Below are 19926 nucleotides of genomic sequence, written 5' to 3'. Positions count from 1 at the left end.
ATAAAAAAGTTATAAAAATATAAAAAATAATATTTTTAATAAATTTAAAAAATAATATTATATATTAATAATAATATTTTAAAGTAATTAAATTTATATTTAACGTAATTTTTATTAAATAAATACATGTTTAATTTTATTAATAATACCGTTTTTTTTTACATTTTTTTTTTTTTTATTTTTCGGTAAAAAAAATATAATATAAACCGTTATAATATATATTTAAAAATATAAATTATTAAATAAGTTATAAAAATTTTATATTTAAATATAAAATGTAAAACTTAATTTAACACGTTTAATATACTTTTAATAAAATTTTAAAATAATTATATAAATAACGATTTCCCGGCGTTAATATTAATTATTATTATTATTATTATTTTATTTAATAAAAAAAAAAAATTAAATTAAACACGTTAAATTAATAAATAACTTTTCTTAAAAATTAAATATTAATTATAAAAAAAATAATATCGAAAATTTAAATAATAAAAATATAAATAATAATTAATAAAAATCGTTTAATTTTTATTTAAATATTATTATATTTATAAGTTTTTTTAAATATTATTATATTTTACATTTAAATAAAACTTATTATTAAAATAAAATATATTTATTTTAAAATAAGTTAAAAATTTAATATAATAAACATTGGTTTTTTTTAATTATTTTTTAAAAATTAAATACTTAAAATAAAAAGTTTTATAATTTTAATATTTAATAATATTTATTTAAAAAAAAAAAAAAATTTAAATATAAATAATTAAATAATTTATTTTTTTTTTAAAAGCTTATAGTTTTTTTTATAATAAAATAATTAATTTTATTAACGTTAATTTACATTAAATTTTAAATAATTACTTAAATATAACGTTAAAATAAAAAGATTAATTAAATAAATAAATTATAAAATTTAAATATTAACGTAAAATTAAAAAATAAAATAAAAAATAAATAATATATAATATATATTTAATAAAAAATAAAAATAAATTATATTTTTCCTTAAATTTAATAAATATTTATTTATATAATTTTTATTTTATTTTTTTTTTATTAATAAGCCGTAAAATTTAATAATAAAAATTAATATCGTTTTCCCGTTTTAATTTATTAAATTAAAAATTTTATAAAATAAAAAATATTTTTATTTATAATAAATATATATTTACTTAAGTATTAAAAATATTATCATTAAACATTAACAACGTTTTATAAATTATAAAGCATAGTATAAGTTCCATATATATTACTTATTAATACTATGTACATTTTAATACATTAATTAAATTAACGGGTTGGCGGATACGGGCTTATGGTCCACTTTAGCACAGTCCGTGCCCTCCCAATGAACTCTTAGCACTGTCTCCATAATTTATCAGCGATCATCAACTCATTAAATTCAAGATCAATCATCAATCAGTTAATGTTGTTTGTTTATGTAGAAACATCACCAAGTCTCACCATTACCGGTTTTCTTAATTATTTACTTGATTACCACAACAATAAGGATTAATTCGCCAGTAACCTACGAATATGGCAGACCGACCTCCTCCTCACGTCCGCCGGGGAACTAATAGGGTCCCTGGCCAAGCGACAACTGGTATTCGTCGCAACCTCTTCCAGAGCCAACTTACGCGACGCCCCACACCTACGACATCCTCATCCAACACCTCCGCCGAGACTCTCCGACTGGCAGACGTCGAAGTACTCTCGGACACCTCCGATATCGTAATCCGCGACAAGAACGGCGAATTCGATGTTGGCGACCCGCCAACTCCCCCACCAGACGATCCGGAAGAAGATGGCGTATTAGACGATGCGCAAGAGAGCCAACGTACGTGGAAGCTTCTGTCTACATAGGCCGGGATAACATACCAGACACCGTATTTTCGACGAATTGTAATAGCAACTAATATGACATCCTACAGGCGAGAGGAAACGATTGGCCGAGGCCGTCAAACACCATCAAATAAACCACAACCGCACTCCTGCGCACGCTGAAGGTGAGACCAAAACAAAATCAAGGAAGACTCCGCTCACACAGGAAAAAGAGGTTATTGAGACACTCCGAGCTAGCATGAGAGCGAAAGTCGCCGCCCTGGCTGAAGATAACTGGATGTACGAGCCGGAGGAACAGCCACGACTGCAGTAAACAAATTAGATGATCCTGCTAAAGGGTTCTGATTATCAGAACTACAGAGGTATGCAAATAGGTGGGCGCGATGCTGCTGCTACGTAGCTCTAAAAGAGCAGGTATCTAGGTAGGTATCTAATCTAATCCCTCGGCCGCCGGCATCGAAGTAGGAGCCTTCACAGCCGGCCTCTTCGCACCCCCACTTGCTGGAGCACCACCGCCACCACCACCGAAGAACCCGCTCATCATGTCCATCAGAGGGTTGCTCTGCCGAGGCTTCTGGATCCCGAAATACATCTCGGCGATCATCTCTAAAGATTCGTGCCATGGCTCGACCTCTCCGAGAAGAGTAGCATATTTATTATGCAGTTGCTTGTACAGATCCGCGTTCGCTCTCTGGATGGCGAGTAAGAGGAGGCCTATGAAGTTGAGGAGAGGTATGCTAGGGTAGATTCGTATGTCGGCGCTAGCACTGCTGACGTCCTGAATTCCAAGCTGGTTTTGCTTGTCCTGGTTCAGAGCGCTGGTAAATAGTCGGTAGCATGTGTTGGCTGCTCGGACGTTGCCTGTGAGAAGATAGGGCAAAACGCCTCGGGCAGCGTATAAGGCGGCTGTATGTGCGTCGTCTTCCTTAAACCACTCGTATTCCAAACGACCCAAAACCTCAGCGGAATCCTTCGTTCCTAGAAGTAAATGTCTTTCTGCGTCGTACGGTTCGTGTTCCTCCGCGTACAAAGAGCCTGCGACGTGGTGGAGCTCGGGATCGCCCGCGGGGTATTCGCCGAATTTGGAGGACCATCTAGACAAACAGTAGTTAGCAAGTAGTTCTACACAACAAGCACAGCGAAGCGACCGCAACATACGATATCATCTCCCCTATGTATTTCTTGCGAGTAGGCTCTTCGCTATCGAATAACCGTAGACATGTAAGCAGTCTTCCCTTGGTAGCGGAATCAGGCTTCAGCTCCGCTTGCTTGTAGATGTCCACTAGCAACACGCAGAGATCCCCGCCGCTTCCGCCCTGGCCGGCTTTTAGAAGCGATTGCGCGACATTGTGGAGGATGCTGATGGCGGCGTCCCAGTTCGTCGCTTTCGTGTATCGTGCTGCTACCACTCGGGTTTGCTGCTGAGCTTCGTAGAACTGCCCCTCGGCGATCCGTGCCTGTAGGCGGGCGATGATCTTCTCGATCTTGTCGCCTTTGCCAGCCATCTTTTAGGTGTGTGTGTCTTATGGCTATTATTAGAACATGAGGGGATGTTGATATGTGTCGGGGAGGCTATAAGTATAGAATGTTGGCGGGATACATTGTGATGTCAAGCTTAGAAGTTTGGGCACTTGGATCGGAGAATACTAGGTACAGGGCTCATGTTTAGTGGTGGCCCAAGCTCATATACCTACCCCACCAATCTACGGTTTCATTGCGAGCCGCTGCAAAACTGATTCATAAACCCTGCTTATAAAGAGATAGTTTCCAATGTTGAATTAATACCTAGGGTAGTTATAAATGCTTAATATTATCTAGTAGTTACTTCTACCCTCTATTTTCTATAAAAATTATTATACGTAATGCCTCCGGGGAGAAAACAATACGTCGACATGCAGAACAAACTGACAAAATAGCAAAAAAAGAAATCATAGAGTTGTCTCTAATGGGCTGCATTTCTGCACTAACCGTGAATCGAACACGGGGCCAGAGTAGTATCTTCAGAAGATGGGAAACTCCGAGGTTACCACTACCCCATTAGTGCTGTTTAAGCTTAGAAGTTTTGGGGAAATATAGCGTTATATGTCATGTCTTACACAGGGAGGTACCTAGGTAGCTTCTTTGTACCTTCCAAGGTTGGCATTGAAAGCCCTCAAGAACATTAAAATTCATCGCTAATAGTGTACGAAAGAATTGGAGGACATAGAGACTATCATGACTGTTTAATTTCAGATTTGTCGGTTGAGAGTTTTGGAAATAAGGTAGTTGCATATACGCCGTATTCAACTCGCCAATCTTATGAACCCTTGGTTGTGATTCATTCGTGACTCACCCCACCTTCAACTGCCTTCAATGTCTTTTCCTATATATCTTCTATTCTGCTGCGTTTTTAATCGTTATGGTTTAGACTTATACGATAATTTTAATGCTTCTTCTATTCATATTGTACTATATTTTTGAATTGTTTAATCGCTAAAATGTTCGCTCCTCGTTTTGCAATGGCCGTACGTAATGGCGCTGGCACTGTAACCCGAGGGCGGATAGTCTCTCCGAACAGATCTATAATCGACTCACATATACCACAATCGCCGGCTAGCATGATTGCGTCAAATTTTTCGACTTCTGGTTCCAAACTCACAGAGAAAAAGCCTACGAAGAACCCTCCTAAATCTCCCGAGGAACCTCCGCCTATGCAATTCAGTTTCGAAGGACTTGGGTTGAGTCGAAACACCAAGATCGCGGTTCTCGTGATTTTAAGCATCTTCGGTACGATAGAGACTATTTTCTGGATTAAATGGATTGGGCGTTGGTTCTCCGGCGCTAAAAATGACGAGTCGGAAAACAAGGCTTGAGCTTTGTTTTGCTCCGGACCACGCTCCCATCGGGCTATATGAAGTCAATTAAATATAGCCCATCTTCGAAATCAGCCAAAGAATCGCTTCTCTACTCCACAAAACACATTGTACCATATTGATGCCCTAAGAGGGGTATATTCACCGCTCAATTCAAACGATCTCATGATCATGAAGGATCAGGTGCCGGGTTGAAGAACGAGGACTGCCTTGGAAGGGCTGCTAAGCATTGTACTGCGCCGTGGTGATTCGGCATAGCGCAACTCGGATAAACCTCTCATTATAATGATATTGAATCTCCCCTCAAACTCATGAATTAGGATGAAGAATTCGCTCTGTTTAGGTATTATAATGCACAGATTGGTTGAAGTCCTTGGACCGACTCATCCGGGGGGTATTGCCAGGTTTCGTTGTTGGGTCGTTAGGGCACCATTCGCGCCATCCCGAGCTCTGTTAAGCTTATCAAGGCTTTATAAGATTAGCGATGGAGAGGCTTCGGGTGTTAGCGCGTCCTATGCGGTGAGAAAAGCTCGAAAATCTCGGCCGCGTCTTCGGTGCAGCAGCTGTATCTAGGCCTTTCAAGTTTGTAAGATAGACGCTCATGCAACCTAAGGAAGCAATAAAGTCAGCATTATATCCTTGGAAGTTAAAAGCAAGTTATCGATGATGACAACTAAGGCAGGTCATAGGTAATACCCTGGGGCGATCATTTCCGCTTAACCAAGGGGTCTACGTGTGCACCGCCACTTGTATTGTACAATTGTACAAAACCTTCAAGAAGTTCCTCGAGAGTCGAGACCTTCCTTACCCCTGTTATGCTAGATTCGGGGTCGGCTCCGATCTCAATTGGTCTAAAACAAGCATGATCCCTGTACCTCCTGCCTTGTTTTCGGATGTGCTTTCCAAGCTTTTAGCCACATGAAGTCAAGCCACCCAAGTCCCTTAAAACGAAGTATAATTAAACAAGTGCTCGCTCTTGGGCAAGATGGCGTCGCCTGAAGCCAACATGAATACGTATTTTTGATTTTTGGTCTATACCTTTTCATTACGTCTCTCGTTACTTATCGTTTTGTTCGCTCGTTACTCCGTTAGATGTCGTACTGCTTCCCGACGTAATACTCGTACATGTTGGATAAGGATTTGTACTTGAAGATGGCCGCAGAGGTTGAAGAGCATCTGGCCCCTGGTGGTGCTGACGAGGTCAAGCCATATAAGATACACGTGAGCCACTTCCTAATCCTCGTTTAAAATTTGATAGGGTATGTGGCTGACATTTCGAGTTTCCACAGTTTTCATCTAAATATTTAGATCTCACAAAGCAGAAGCTGGAGACTACCAGACTACCTCATGAGTTTTCAGAACCGAAATCGAAAGATTGGTGGGAACCAAAATCTCATGTAGAGCCACTCATTGATTTCTGGTAGGTTTTTGTAGCCTATAATCGTCTAAGTCTTAAATTGACTTACACGATATCCATCCCTTCTTTTGTACCTACAACTCTCATATAAGAGTTGTGTCAAAACTGACCATCACACAGGCTTGAACAATATTCCTGGCGAACACAAGAGGATCTCTTAAACACCGAGTTACCTCAATTTCGTACCGTATTCTCAATACCATCATCTGAATCACATACAAGGATTCACTTCATCCACGCTCATTCACCTCATATAAATGCGATACCACTTCTTTTGATACCCCCATTCCCATTCTCAAGCCTCTCTTTTGGACACCTCATCAAATTGTTTACGGAACCCGAAGATCCTGTGAAAAATCAGCCCTTCCATCTAGTTATACCATCTCTTCCAGGTATAGCATTCAGCGATGCGCTTCCAAACAACACCCCCGTCATTTCATCCACCGCGGATATTCTAAACTCACTAATGAGTCGCCTCGCATATCCACATTATTTGGTGACAAATGCAAGTTCCGGATCTGCCTCACCAGCGGAGATTGATTTTAAACTCGTCAATCACCTAATAAACTATTATCCAAATTCTTGCCTAGGCGCTCATCTCATTTCTCCCCCGTTGGCAAAGCCAAAACTCCGAGAGGCACCTGTTGAGTGGGCGAAATGGTCTATTGCAAGTCTATTCAACGCCCCTATTCTTGGATACCGCAGTGAAGACTTTTCTGCTCTCGAGCGGAATGGATATGTCCGGACATCAAAGAAAGCGCCAACGCCTGCTCAACTCGGATTAAACCAGCTAAACTTCCGAGAACCTAATACTCTATCTTATGCGCTATGCGACTCTCCGACGGGCTTATTAGTCTTCATATTGAAAACCCTCTACCTCCTAAGCCCCAGAAAGAAATTCACACCAACGGAATTGATTAACTTCACCCAGCTTGCTTGGCTACCCGGTCCAGAATCAGCGCTAAGATTCTGGGCGCATTGCGTAAGGCATCCGGAGGAAGCAGAAAAGAAGGTGACACTAAAACCGAAAGTCGGGATTACGGTCTTCTTAGGCGATAAACCTAGTGTGCAAGATCCAGCCGAAACCGCGGCGGAAGTCGATGGGCTGGTTCTGGATGAGGCCAAGGATAGCTATATTTGTCCTAGCTGGGCTAATGCGAAATATAAAGTAGTGTATACCAATCGCGTCGCTGGCAGATCGGGACTTCTGGCCTGGGAACGACCTGAAGTCATCGTTGAAGGTATAAGAGGAGTTGCTGCTTCTATCTTAAAGTTGGATCCTCGACTCCGGCCGTCTTCGGCACCGACAACTACTCCACTAGAGCAAGTGGTAGTACCTAGCGACGCAGGGGCTGGCGAACAGCCAGTATCTCCACAGACAAAGCCGACCCCAACACTCCTATCACCACCACCACCTGTTGTAGGAGAACGAGTCCATCCACGTCGGGCGATCAGCGGGGAGACCGCAGTCGCAAGCAGTGAGAGTGTTGCCGAGGGAGCACGCTCTCCAACACTAGAAATACCCAATCCAGCGCATCCTGTACCGCCTACCAAGAACACGGCTGTAGAACAGCCGGATAACGAAGGATAGCGATCGCCATAGGAGCTGGCCGATTACGCCACGCGTTATTTGTTATATGGCGTGGGAGTTGGTCGGATAAATAAGAGGGCAATGGTTGGAATATAGCTCTCGTCCGGCTTCTTTAATGATAACTTGTAATGATGGATGTCAGGGAAATCTACCTCGGTCGATGGAGACTCGAAGGGATTCATGGCGGAGCCAAAATGATCCTACCGCTATGATATTTAAAAGTTAATTCCAACTTCATTCCCGGCCATCATTTGGGGCCACCCAAGGATGCTGGCGGATGAATTGTTGATCATGATATGTTTCAGGGGTCCTTTCGTCTTTTGTCATGAACGTGGTAGTGCGTAAAATACCCTTAGCATTAGGTTGATCATTACTACGCCTAGAATTTTCTGGGAACGAAAGTTCGATCGCCGTATCTCCTGTAATGCCGAGATGTGTAAGTGGTGCCTGTGACTCTTCTTTCGTATGGTACTTCCTATCCTGAGTTATAGAACGCCCCCTAGGCTGATCGCTCCTCGCATGTTTATCTTTCTGTTTAAGATAACTCGATAACTTGGATGAATGGGCTCGGATGATCACTTTATACTGGGTGAAGACCTTCGGGGCGGCGGAGATGCAAAAGACCAAGAAGAGACAAGTCATCTCTGCTATTCCGCATAGAGCTTCTGGTGTTTGCCAGTACGCCGTATCAGCCGTATTAGTTATTACATGTTGGATAATTATTCGACCAATGCCATTCGCGCAAGCTCTTAATTCGTCATACATATTAGCTTAGCCCCTTAAACGAATAGTAGTTGGAATCTGAGAACACTCACAAGATACCCACGGAAAATATTAACGAAATCCCAAGCTTCCGTTTAGTAGACATGTTTAAACTCCAAATCGTGCGCTGAGGAAGGCTGAATATGGCTAAGTCAAAGAAGAGGTTAATGTATGGCGAGGCTAGATATAAATATCGTAGGTCGAGACATGACCCATGAATCATAGGTTTCCAGGCCTTCTCTAATGGCCTACAAATCAGACACACGGCAAAGAGTGCCGCGATATAAAATGCAGCGTTTGAGAATAACACAAGCCAGCTAGCCCAGAAGAAGAGGTTCCGAGTGCCCTGTGGAACGAAAACCCGCAACCATTCGAGTAAAATCGCGGTCCTCGAGCATGCCGTTATGAAGCAAATCAATACGCGCCGTATAAAAATGAACTAATCGCCGTTAGCAATGCTGCTATCAAGTGGAAGAGACTAAGATTGAGTTTTAGGGGGCGAAGACACCAATTATTACTCACATATGTTACGGATTGAAAATCGCGAGCTGTGATATTCCACTGGTGGACGAAGCAACCGCCCAAGCCGAGTATGCGAAACATACACCAACAATACCCGATATATGGCCCCTATTTTAAACGATATCAGTCGTGTATAGCACACAGTTCATTCGCGTTTAACCTACAAATGAAAGTAACATCAAAACTGTCGTAGAAGGTCTCATTTAGCATGACTGGTATATCTACGGGCGTTCGGTTATATGAAAACTTACCATCCTCAAATTTGACTTTCTTCTCAACGAATAACTTCGCATATGTCCGTATAAATATGAACGTGGTTGATAACACCATGCATACTGTTATCACTCCGATCACCGTAGCATCGTAGCCGTGGGAGCGGGTAAAGTCAGGCTGGACACCAGACGGTGGTGGTAAAGCTGGTCCATCGAGGTACAATTCCCGTTCCGCAGGCGTGAGAGAGCTCCAAAGATCGGAATTCATGATGTATCAAGCCGTTTCTTCATTGCGTGGAGACTGAAAAAGATCCGCATGTTGCAATGTACGTCGAGATCGCAGCTGGACGAGCTTCATATTTAGGGATTGAAGACTATGTCGCACAGCATGAGTTGGTGCTCAGCCCCTCATTCGAAAAACTTTAAAGTCGTGTTGGTTCTTCCATAGGAATATTCGCTTGACTTTGCTTTGCTCGATGTGATTTGTCGAGTCAGGAGAAGGAGGGTTATGAGCGAATGTTCTTACACCTTCAGCGAGACTAAGCAGCCATACACCATTATAAAACCAACACGCAATCTTGTTTCATCATAAAATGCTACAAAAATGGGGGCCAATAAAGGAGTTGTAGTTTACCGCATTGTTTCCTAACACCCAGTACACACACAATGACTACATGTGGCGAGCCTTTCGTTGGGGTAAGAGCTTCGTCGTATTCTTGTGTCGCATTATTGAATGTTTACCTACCTACCCACGTTATGGTTCCCCAATATACACTGTCCTTATAGCTGGAATGCAGCCAAGTGAGAAAAACTTGATATGTACATTCTACATAATATTAGTAGTCAGTCTGGAGGCTTAAGTGATACCTGGGTACTCACCTGGTAGGTTGTGTTTGGCCCCCTACGGTTCATCCGTGTATTAATAATGATGTATGAGTCCCTACCTACCTAGTAGGTATACATACAGCCCAATTCAATTCCCTTGCTAAGGGGCGACAGGCTCGAAAATTCGTCTGACTGACCTCATACTTCATTACGGCATCTTGTCGGGTTGATGAGATGCCTATATTGACCTCCTCTTCGCCAACACTATATTTAGCATGTCACCTAGTGCTTTATGATAGGGGTATTTTCAGTACCATCCTCCCGAGTCATAAATACAACTGTTTTGTAAGAGTTCCATCAATTACATACCTGTATATATCTATGAAGAATGTGATTCTTTCAATAGGTCGTCCATGTCGATGTTTATCGGTGGTGATAACATACTACCTTCAATTTCAATCGTCAGCTTTAACTTTATCTTCGATCCTTTCGAGAAAATATGTTGGACTCGTGTGTGTGTTGGCCATTACTTTGACGACGTTGCTTCGCTGGTTACCTAGAAAGGCTATTGGCAATATGTCATCCGACCGTTTCCGATGCTTACAATCCTCACGCGTTTTGTTACCTAGTTGGAAACCTCCATCTTAAGAAATGTAATACGATGTAGATTTAATCAGCTTATTTTTGACGGCGCAACAATGTTTCGGGGCAGATTAAGTGCCACAATATCCATTCGGCTACACCGAGATTGCTGTTTCTGACAAATATGAAATGACACTGAAGACTCCTTTCTAGGTCAATGGACGATGTGGGAGAGACTCACTGAATCTTGCTATCAATCTTAATTCAAGGCCCCTATTGACCTTTAAATCAAGAGTAGAAAGGAGCCAATCGTCAAAGAAAATTCTCTCTTTAGTTACTGCATAATTCCTCAAAGATGTAGAAGTTGTTAACAATACCAGCTCAGCCCATCACACCGAGCAGTCTTACGGATGATGCCTCTGGAAGGTTTGAACAGGATCGCCCCGAGAGGTAAAGTAGAAGAAGATTAACGATTTATATTGATATATGTCAATATCACACCGGAAGTAACCATCATAAGAATGACATGCTTAAGATGGATTGGGTATGTTAAAACCGAGAGAGGTTTATGGTTGGCGAATAGAATGAATGTGAATTTGATACCAAGGGATATGATAGGAGGAAAGTCACTTGACCTCCCATCTCATAAAAAGGTACCTTGGTACATAACTTGAGCTATTGATAGAAAGTATCCAAGTACTAAAGTACCGATAAGGAATAGCCCTGGAGATAAGCGAAAGTGAAGGTACAGATATCCAGATGGAGCCCTGGAGAAGATGGAGGTACCTAGCGTGCTAGCTAGACCTTAACTGTAGCGTGTTTGAAGTTAACAGAATGCAACGCCGCAAACCGCAACCTCGCAACCTCGTTGATCCATGACAAGATTCTAGAATTCAAGAACTTTGAGACTACTTACTAAACTGTAACACCACTATAATAATCCATCGGCTGTTGAAGTCTTTGACTATATCCTCTTACTAATTCTCGGCGCATCGTCGTTAATCATCCCCTCGGTTCAATTACGTCGCTCAATGTGAGACGAGGCATGACTTCGTCGCGATGGGTGCCAGCGACTCCAAGCTAGTCTTCAAGAAGGGGATCTTTAGGTTATCAGAGGAGCGACACATACCTGCCGATGATCCCTATTGGACCTCCGTAAGTACTAATTTCCTATTCATCAATCCATCTTCTATAGAAACTAATTGTCTACAGTTTTGGGAGCTTCCCGAATCCTCTGAAGATATATTCAGCCTCTTTTCCCCTGCCGATATTCGTCGAACCCGCGATCGAGCTATCGAAAACCTAGAAACCCTTATACTCGCAGTAACATCTCGACTATTCATATTGCGACATCACCCCTCTTTCCCTGATCCCGAATTCGCACCAGAGCGTGATGCCCTAAACTGCATTCGCATCTTAACCCGTGTCCTGCCGTACCTTTACGAGGTAGATCACTTACAACGCTGGGAAGATAAATTCTTCTGGGGTTCTAGGAGGAAACGAACAAGACGGGCTGTTATTGCGAACGAAGTTCTTTTCGATGAAGCCCAGGAAGATGCAAAGCCACCTGCTGACGAGTTCGAGGAGGCCAAGCCGTTGGCGGAAGAGCTTATGGACACTCTCATCGACTTGTTGTTCTTCTCAGACTTAACAGTTCCTAAACAACCCCATGGCAAGCCAAAGGTCACATACGCCATTTGGCAAAGCGGAGTGGGTTGTAACACTGCTGTGCCTACGACTAAGGAATACGAGAGTAATCGATGCGAGATACTACGTCTGCTCTTGACCTTGACAAGCCAGAGCATGTACATGTCCCCTAACATACTACCAACCAAGGGCACCAAGGCTTTGACATATCTCTGCACATGTCCGGATAAGCAGGTCGTCTTGTCTGTGTTGTGTTCTCTTCTGAATACAGTAAGTTAATCTTGGAACAAATCTATCTAAGCCACCCCAGCGCTAACGACTCCAGACTTTAAAATACAATCCAGCGAGCTGGCGTGTGCCTTACAACACTTTGATGTTCAAGGATCCAAAGGAGATCCTTGTCACTTACACCCTTCAGTTCTTGCTCGTCGTTCTCCTTTACCCGATACCTGAGCCTGCCACCGGTTCTGCTCCGAAGAACTACTACCGCCATTTCCTCGGAAGACTACATCGTCCTCAAGATTTCCAGTTCATTGTCGACGGCATGACCCGAATACTGAACCAACCCATCCAAGCTAATATCTCGTATATCCCTGGAACACAATCTACGACTAGATTCTCTCCCGAGATCATCATGCTCTTTTGGGAGATTACTCAATGTAACAAACGATTCAGGTCTTTCATGATCGACACCCAACGAGCCCATGATTTTGTTATACTCATTTTGTTCTATGCCACTGAGTACAAGGCAGATGCTTCGAAGCAAGGCGTCGTGCGGATGTGTGCGTTCTTGTTACAGACGTTGAGTGTCGAGAAGAACTTTGGTGTTAATCTCAACAAACAATTCGAAGGACAAGATACCCTACCAGCTGTCATAAGAGTTCCCGGCTTCAAGGGCACATATGCCGACTTTCTAATACAGGTGAGTTCTTCTCAGATTGCCGAGGGATCTCATAGTTAACTCCCTTTAGTCAATCTACAACCTCATCACGAGAAGCCAGGGCAAACTTTCAGCTATATACCCAGCACTACTTGCTGTAATCAACAACATCGCTGCCTACGTGGAAGGCATCAATGGTACAACGTGTTCGAAGCTGCTACAACTATACAACTCGATGTCGTCCCCTTCGTTTCTTCTTGCCAACGACAGCAACCACGATCTCCTAAGATCGCTCTTAGAATCGATGAATGCCATTATTGAGCACCAATATAAGAGTAAGCGCCTGTCAAGTTATGATTCTTGGATTCTTTTAACATCGAAACAGAGAACGCCCACTTTGTCTACTTGATCTTGAAGAACAAGAAATACTTTGAGGCCCTGCGATCCTTCACGCTTGAAAGTGGACAGGCAGAACTTGAACGACGGAACCGTCAAAGGAAGGAAAACGGGCAACCGTTAGATCCATTCGATAATGGCTCCCGGCGAAGTTCGGCCGAAAGTCTGCGTAGCCCTACAGTGACACAGCCAAGAACACCTACACTTAGCAATGTGCCGGAAGAGGATACGACATTTGCCATTGGCGATGAAGAGGATGACAGCGATGATGATGATGACGACCGACCAACTCCAGCGCAGTCAAGCCCAAGCGAGAACCCCTCCCGGGCTTCTTCTGTTGCCGACGTGGAAGATGCGGTACCGACACAATTAAGAGGAATGTCGGAGAAGGCTCGGGGAAAGATGCCAGCAGGTGTAGGAACATTCTCCAGGCAAAATAGCACCACTAGTCTTGGTAGCTATTCAGCAGCTGGGCAGTCTATGGTGGCTATGTTTGAGCCTTCAGCAGACTGGATCGAAAGCTGGCTTCCGGAACTTCCCCTCCACACAATACTCACTGTCATCCAGCAATTGACAGCATTAATCAATCGCCAAGGTCTGACGGCGGACGTTCCATCGTCTGCGACACTGAAGGCCATCCAGGAAGCCGACTTGGTTGCGGTTGAGCCTTCTCCGGTCAGAGTACATTCTTTCGAATGGTCACCGCTTGCGTTGGGTTGGTACGAGTCGTTGGTTTGGAGTTTTGTATTTGCCAGCGAAATGCAGGTCGCAAGGGGCACTGTCGGCGTTTGGAATGGAACGTCAATCAAGCTATTTAAGGTGCAGGAAACGGCAGCTCAGGGTCCAACCCTGACATCGCCCCGGGGAGCGGTGGACGCCGTGGGTAGTAATATCGTGTCGAGGATCGGGTCTATTAATCTACGAGGCGGACCCGCATCTCCGGCTTCTCCTGGATTACCGCCACAACGTGGCACATAGTATGCGTCGTTAGGGCGCTAAAGAGTGAATTAATCAAGCAATGTACGCAGTACAGAGCACATATCCATCATACTGTACGGTGATATGGACCCAAGCGGGTGTTGGTTTAGTCTTGAGTTCGTGTCACTTGTCTGGAAAGGAACTCAAATGCATAGCCTGTTTAGTCCTAAGTCGCCGAAATTGACAGCTCATTTGTCACGGATTGTCTTTATGGTTGTTGAACTGGAATAGTCTCATACTATAAGCTGTATGTACCCGAGGTCCGGAAGTTGATCGAGCGTAGGTATTCAAGGACAGGGGTAGCTACACAATAATCCGGAGATCACACGAGACTTGGAGTCAAATATGCATGTCTCATTCGTGAAAGTAGCAAAGAGGAACTTATGACCTTGATCCTTACCTAGCCTCTATGCCCGTTGACAATATAAACCGGACTGTCTGATTGGTGTTGGCTCAGGATCGCTTTGTCCGGAAAGGCGGTCCGGAGCGTCCTAAAATGGTAACATCTCGAACTCTTCACTTGAGAATTTCCGGCCTTCTGCCGACCTTCTACCGATAGAACTCAAGGGTATGAGGAGGTAGGCAAGGGTGATAGATAATATGAGGTTTGATAGATATAAAGTTTAAATATAATATGAATCTCAATCGTATACTGCATGGCACAAGTAGAAAGATCACCGAAAACTAGAAATTCTTGCAATCAAGAAGAGAAAATCCGCCACCATGTCGGCGACCCAGACGCAGACCCAAAGCACCCCCACCGAAACCGGGTCTCTCTCCATCACCGAGCTACGTCAGCTCCCTTCCAAAGACGCGGAGGCAGTACCGGTAGATGAAACCCCGGCCTCAACCGAAATCATCCAGAGCGAGCCCGCCACCACCCCGGTTCTCAAGCTGGTCGTAGCCGGGTACTCGTTCTTCTGCGCCGGTGTCAACGACGGCACGTTGGGACCCCTGATCCCGTATATCCTATCCAGCTTCGGCATCGGCACGGGCGAGATTGCTATCATGTAGGTAACCTACTTGCTTACTTACCTACCTACAAGCCTACCTTAACAACTTACCTGCCTACGTACTAAACCCACCCAGCTACGCCACAACCTTCACCGGGTGGCTCCTCGCCGCGCTCACCAACCCCATCATCAGCGCACACCTCACCCTCGGGCAGCTTCTCCTCAGCGGCGCGCTCCTCCAACTCCTCGCACATATCCTGCGCGCGCGGGGTCCCTTCCCGCTCTTCTGCGCCGCCTTCGTTTTGCAGGCTGCGGGCATGGCGTTCCAGGACGCGCATAGCAATGCCTTTGTCAGCGGGCTGAGAAACGTGCCGTATCGCTGGTTAGGGTTTATTCATGCGTGCTATGCGCTGGGACTGTTTGTTGGTCCGCTTGTTGGGACGGGGGTCGCTACGGTGGGAAATGGGGATGGGGAAGGGGAGGGGTGGAGGAGGGTGTATTTTGTGCTGGTTGGGATTTGTGTACTTAATGTCTTTGGCGTGATCGTTGCGTTTGGAGATACGCTTTGGGGGAGAGCGAGTCCTGGGGGGAGTGGCGGGGCGGAGATGCGGAATCGGGAGGCTGTGAGGGGGATGTTGCGGATTTTGAGGACGAGGACGTTTTGGCTGTTGAGCCTGTTTTACTTCTTCACTTTGGGCGCGGGGATGACTGCTGGTGGGTGGGTGGTTGAGTTCTTGACGACCGTTCGCGGCGGCGAGCTCTCTTCTATTGGGTACGTGCCTACGGGCATGTACGGGGGCATGCTAGCTGGTCGCTTGCTGTTAGCTGAGCCTACGTTTCGGTACGGCGAGCAGCGCATGCTGCTTGTGTACAGCGCGCTGTGCGTCGTGCTGCAGCTGGTGTTTTGGCTGCAGCCGAATATCGTGGGGAGTGCGGTGGCGCTGAGTTTCATCGGCTTCTTCACCGGACCCTTTTTCGCCACTGTAGGTTGCTTTTTTGAAAAGCATTTCGCTTCTCGTAGTGCCGAATTATGGTCTTTCAAACGCTGACATGTTCTCGTTCTAGGGCATGTCCGTCGCCTCCAAGCTGTTCACTCGAGAGGACCAACCTGCGGCGCTAGGTAAGAATTCAGATCATATCTTAACTACCCGTGCTGTCCGAAAATTAACGAATCTGTTCTTAGGATTGATCTTCGTCATAGCGCAAGCCGGAGGCGCTATCTTCCCATCTGTGACTGGTCTAATAGCGACGAGAGCCGGTGTGGCTGTTTTGCAACCTATCGTATTGGCGCTCTTCGTTGCCGGTGGGATAAGCTGGTGGCTTGTCCCAAAGGTACCACAGCGGGATGAATAGGAGTATCTCTATTAACTCCGTAGACACACCGGTGCGTAAGATGCGCCATGAAGCCCCAAGAAGTCTCGGTGAGTATATTGGGTCGATCGGACCAATCAAATCATACCGACTCGGAATTTTCCAACCAACTCTCAATACTTAATGGGTGTCGTACGAGAACTTCACTGCTTCCAATATTTAAATCAATATGCACGCAATATTCAAAGTCTCGATCGTCGAAGTATTGAAGTAGGCCCCATCGTGACAAATTGAAATGGATGTTTAAGGGATTAAGGGGCAGAATCCACCATTAGCCTATCGCTTTTAGCAGCTGCCGACAGCTGCCGAAGTTCACCCGCCTTCCAGCCCTAGAATATAAATTGCCGAAAATTTTCTGCGCTAGATTTTTCTCTCTACAACAACGACCAAGGAACTCAAGTCACTATGAATCGGAGATATCAAGCGACGCCCATTTCGAAACGATAATACTTTCGGTATTTCGATTAAATTTGTCGCAAATTGTCGATTGCGCAGGAAATATGAGGTTGACAATAATGGTAGGTAGGAGGGCCTGTTGCGAGATATCACGGTTTCATGGAGATGGAGTCTGCAAGTCTATTTGAGGAAGGACATGGAAAACCTATTGGTCATTATCAACAGCTTCGAATTATGCTAGAGCTTGCCGTTTTGATTCACAAACAGCGTGCAAGTGTGGACAGTGAAGCAAGATTAAAATCCGCGTCGATTCATTGAGTCGGCGTTCCGCAAGTACCTGATTGCATCCAGCATATTCTAGATGGGATGAAGCTTGGTGCTTGCTGGAGAAATTCTTTCAAGTTTATAGTTCAATAGTCAATGCAGAAATATCTAAGACATATCTACTTAGGCATGTATCAGGTCTTGTTTGGCAGAGCTCGAAGTGATTGGATTGCGATTTAGGCACTAATGACAGTATAGCACTTTCAACCTATCCACATCCCTCATCTATATTTTGCTTTCGTTCGGTGGCCTGGGTTGTCAGCAAAGAACATATTCGAAGCAAACTCGGGCTTACAAGGTCTACTTACTCACTTGAAGTTATTCTTCATTGTCCGTAGTGCATCCATCACATCAATAGGATCCGTCTTGCCGGCAGCCTTTTGGACCACGGGGTCCTACGGAAGAGAGGGTCAGCTTTATCGCCGAGTTATTCGTGAGCTTCAGTAAACTTGAATTACTTACCTCTACTCGCATGAATACGTTATGCAGCTATGCCATGTCTATTAGCTTTGGAACTTCAACTGTAGTCATGGATGATATCCTTTACCTTCTCATCCCCGATCGTGAACTTCCCTTGCGTCTCTTGGTTGTTCTCGGCGAATGTTTGTAACTTCTCGGTCGCCTCGGTTTGTAATATCGAGATGCCGAACTTGATGTTGGATTTCGTGTACTCGTGGCCAGGCTATCCAATCTTAGTTCGGGCTCATAATATAAAGAGTAAGGTTTCTCAGTAGTAAACACTTACATAGACCTTAGTATCTTCCGGGAGAGAGGCTAATGTCTTGTTCAAGGCAACATTCATCTCTGCCGCGGTGCCTTCAAAGAACCGTCCACAACCTAGGACTCATCAGCTATCTTCTCACAGATTCCTATACATATCGGGGTACTATGAAATACGCACCGGCGTGGAATAGGGTATCGCCAGTGAAGACCGCCTTATCATCTCCATCTTGCACGAACCAGCAGATACTGTCTTGTGTGTGACACGGGGTATAAAGGCCCTTCACGGCAATGCTACCGAGCTTGAATCCTTCGCCGTTGGCGGGGGTCTGGGTGACACTCTGACAGTCCTTACCCCCGATAATGGGCAGGTTCGGAGTGCCCAAATCGCTCCGCTATCAAACGTCTGAGTCAGAATCCTACATAGAAGAGGAGGAATAAAGCAGGTATTATCAGGCATATGTGGACGGGGTAGACTAACGATCTGATCATTCCCACCCGCGTGATCCCAATGGCTTGAAACGGTATCAGCGCCGAGTAAGTCGGTAGTGGTGGTATGGAGATATGCTCACTGATGTGTGTTCACAATAGCCGTGAGATTGATCTTGCCACTCGCTATGGCTTCCTTTAAGATGGGCGTAACCCTGTCGCCAAGCAGTTAGATGGTCATAAAACATCATAGCTATCTTTCATGAGTCTCGACTTACTCTTCGGGATTTGCGGGATCGACGACAACGGCATCCTTGGACTTATCGTCAATGAGCAGGTAGGCATAGTTGTCGTGGCCCCCCGTCCCTACAAAGTCTCAGTTTGAAACGATTTCCCAAGTTGCTACCCACCAACTAGGTATTTTATATGAATATTTAGTATGACTTACACATGGGAATTGATTGGATATGCATTGCGCGGGATCTCGTAAGCTATAGCGGAGTTAGTACTGAGCACCTTGATGGCAAACCACCATGTAGAAAGCTTACAGCTGTTGTCAAGGTGCCTATTCTTCGGGTAGTAAATATAGGTCTTGCTCTCGCAATGTAATTCATAAGGTAATATGTGATTAAGATTGTAGGCGATAATGATTGTGAAATAACAATACCCCGATTTCGTGATGCAACTATACTCCGAAGCCTCCTCCCGCTTACAAACGCATTCGGTATTCCGAATACCAAGACGCCGACGGCAATTTCCATGACGTATATTCCGATCAGACGGCCTGTTACATCTGGCGGCCAGCTGTTGAATAGCTAAGCTCTCATTACCCGACCTATCAGATTGCTTGAATTTGTCATAGTGAGGAATACCATTTAAATATTCAAATAAATATGTAGATTTCGATAAAATATTCAATATCGTTGATATTAGCTATCAAGTTAAATAGAAATTGTTGAATTTATATCAACTTCGTAGGTTAAGGTGAAAAGAGTCTAGAAATTTATCGTGAATTGACTCAAGTCTACAATCGAAGCTCTACCCCTAAATTACTTATTCCCTGCAGATACCTATATAATAATATGGTATATCACATCAACTTGACCATTTGGCCATAAACTATATATTCACCTACCCATTTGATATAGCAAGAGTAATTCCGCTTCAATATAGCCTCACTCATATCCTAAAACAGGATAGACAACTGTCAACTCAGGAGAT

The 19926-nt window shown here is 44.1% G+C and overlaps 8 protein-coding genes and 1 non-coding gene across 9 annotated transcripts; 5 read left to right on the top strand and 4 right to left on the bottom strand.

Annotated features, from left to right (window-relative positions):
• Nucleotides 1-1401: 1401 nt before the first annotated feature.
• GGS22DRAFT_141865 (uncharacterized protein) lies at nucleotides 1402-2220 on the top strand. The gene is made up of 3 exons (XM_047958749.1): nucleotides 1402-1843; nucleotides 1938-2012; nucleotides 2061-2220. Exons 1-3 carry the CDS (start codon nucleotides 1543-1545, stop codon nucleotides 2159-2161), a joined length of 477 nt encoding a protein of 158 aa, XP_047819124.1. The 5' UTR covers nucleotides 1402-1542; the 3' UTR covers nucleotides 2162-2220.
• GGS22DRAFT_141862 (DUF410-domain-containing protein) lies at nucleotides 2074-3473 on the bottom strand. The gene is made up of 2 exons (XM_047958748.1): nucleotides 3007-3473; nucleotides 2074-2942 (listed from the first exon to the last, which is right to left on the bottom strand). Exons 1-2 carry the CDS (start codon nucleotides 3351-3353, stop codon nucleotides 2279-2281), a joined length of 1011 nt encoding a protein of 336 aa, XP_047819123.1. The 5' UTR covers nucleotides 3354-3473; the 3' UTR covers nucleotides 2074-2278.
• A 334-nt stretch (nucleotides 3474-3807) lies between these two features.
• Nucleotides 3808-3892, bottom strand: GGS22DRAFT_t65. The gene has a single exon. It is a non-coding gene; the product is annotated as a tRNA-Gly (tRNA).
• Nucleotides 3893-4202: 310 nt separating this feature from the next.
• On the top strand, nucleotides 4203-5342 carry GGS22DRAFT_163361 (uncharacterized protein). The gene has a single exon (XM_047961345.1). The coding sequence runs from the start codon at nucleotides 4326-4328 to the stop codon at nucleotides 4698-4700; it is 375 nt and encodes a 124-aa protein (XP_047819122.1). The 5' UTR covers nucleotides 4203-4325; the 3' UTR covers nucleotides 4701-5342.
• A 510-nt stretch (nucleotides 5343-5852) lies between these two features.
• On the top strand, nucleotides 5853-7708 carry GGS22DRAFT_188577 (alpha/beta-hydrolase; the record flags this gene model as incomplete). Its single annotated transcript, XM_047964737.1, has 3 exons — nucleotides 5853-5921; nucleotides 5990-6120; nucleotides 6238-7708. 3 exons carry the CDS (start codon nucleotides 5853-5855, stop codon nucleotides 7706-7708), a joined length of 1671 nt encoding a protein of 556 aa, XP_047819121.1.
• A 117-nt stretch (nucleotides 7709-7825) lies between these two features.
• GGS22DRAFT_141799 (uncharacterized protein) lies at nucleotides 7826-9780 on the bottom strand. The gene is made up of 5 exons (XM_047958747.1): nucleotides 9244-9780; nucleotides 9157-9176; nucleotides 8993-9100; nucleotides 8524-8909; nucleotides 7826-8456 (listed from the first exon to the last, which is right to left on the bottom strand). Exons 1-5 carry the CDS (start codon nucleotides 9470-9472, stop codon nucleotides 7943-7945), a joined length of 1257 nt encoding a protein of 418 aa, XP_047819120.1. The 5' UTR covers nucleotides 9473-9780; the 3' UTR covers nucleotides 7826-7942.
• Nucleotides 9781-11422: 1642 nt separating this feature from the next.
• On the top strand, nucleotides 11423-14823 carry GGS22DRAFT_163327 (high-temperature-induced dauer-formation protein-domain-containing protein). Its single transcript, XM_047961344.1, has 5 exons — nucleotides 11423-11766; nucleotides 11824-12528; nucleotides 12584-13180; nucleotides 13230-13473; nucleotides 13524-14823. Exons 1-5 carry the CDS (start codon nucleotides 11671-11673, stop codon nucleotides 14510-14512), a joined length of 2631 nt encoding a protein of 876 aa, XP_047819119.1. The 5' UTR covers nucleotides 11423-11670; the 3' UTR covers nucleotides 14513-14823.
• A 282-nt stretch (nucleotides 14824-15105) lies between these two features.
• Nucleotides 15106-17105, top strand: GGS22DRAFT_141766 (MFS general substrate transporter). The gene is made up of 4 exons (XM_047958746.1): nucleotides 15106-15522; nucleotides 15602-16448; nucleotides 16531-16585; nucleotides 16649-17105. Exons 1-4 carry the CDS (start codon nucleotides 15236-15238, stop codon nucleotides 16816-16818), a joined length of 1359 nt encoding a protein of 452 aa, XP_047819118.1. The 5' UTR covers nucleotides 15106-15235; the 3' UTR covers nucleotides 16819-17105.
• Nucleotides 17106-17640: 535 nt separating this feature from the next.
• GGS22DRAFT_163320 (hydroxyacylglutathione hydrolase) lies at nucleotides 17641-19368 on the bottom strand. The gene is made up of 11 exons (XM_047961343.1): nucleotides 19254-19368; nucleotides 19154-19196; nucleotides 18984-19071; nucleotides 18849-18920; nucleotides 18758-18791; nucleotides 18458-18671; nucleotides 18302-18393; nucleotides 18104-18238; nucleotides 18019-18045; nucleotides 17865-17951; nucleotides 17641-17806 (listed from the first exon to the last, which is right to left on the bottom strand). The coding sequence occupies exons 1-10, from the start codon at nucleotides 19317-19319 to the stop codon at nucleotides 17865-17867; spliced, it is 858 nt and encodes a 285-aa protein (XP_047819117.1). The 5' UTR covers nucleotides 19320-19368; the 3' UTR covers nucleotides 17641-17806.
• Nucleotides 19369-19926: the final 558 nt, after the last annotated feature.

This window comes from Annulohypoxylon maeteangense (genome assembly GCF_022496945.1).
Source record: "Annulohypoxylon maeteangense strain CBS 123835 unplaced genomic scaffold GGS22scaffold_8, whole genome shotgun sequence".
In the NCBI taxonomy this organism is placed as follows: Eukaryota; Fungi; Ascomycota; class Sordariomycetes; order Xylariales; family Hypoxylaceae; genus Annulohypoxylon; species Annulohypoxylon maeteangense.
Note: the sequence above shows the minus strand (reverse complement) of the source record. Positions and strands in the feature narration are given on the sequence as shown.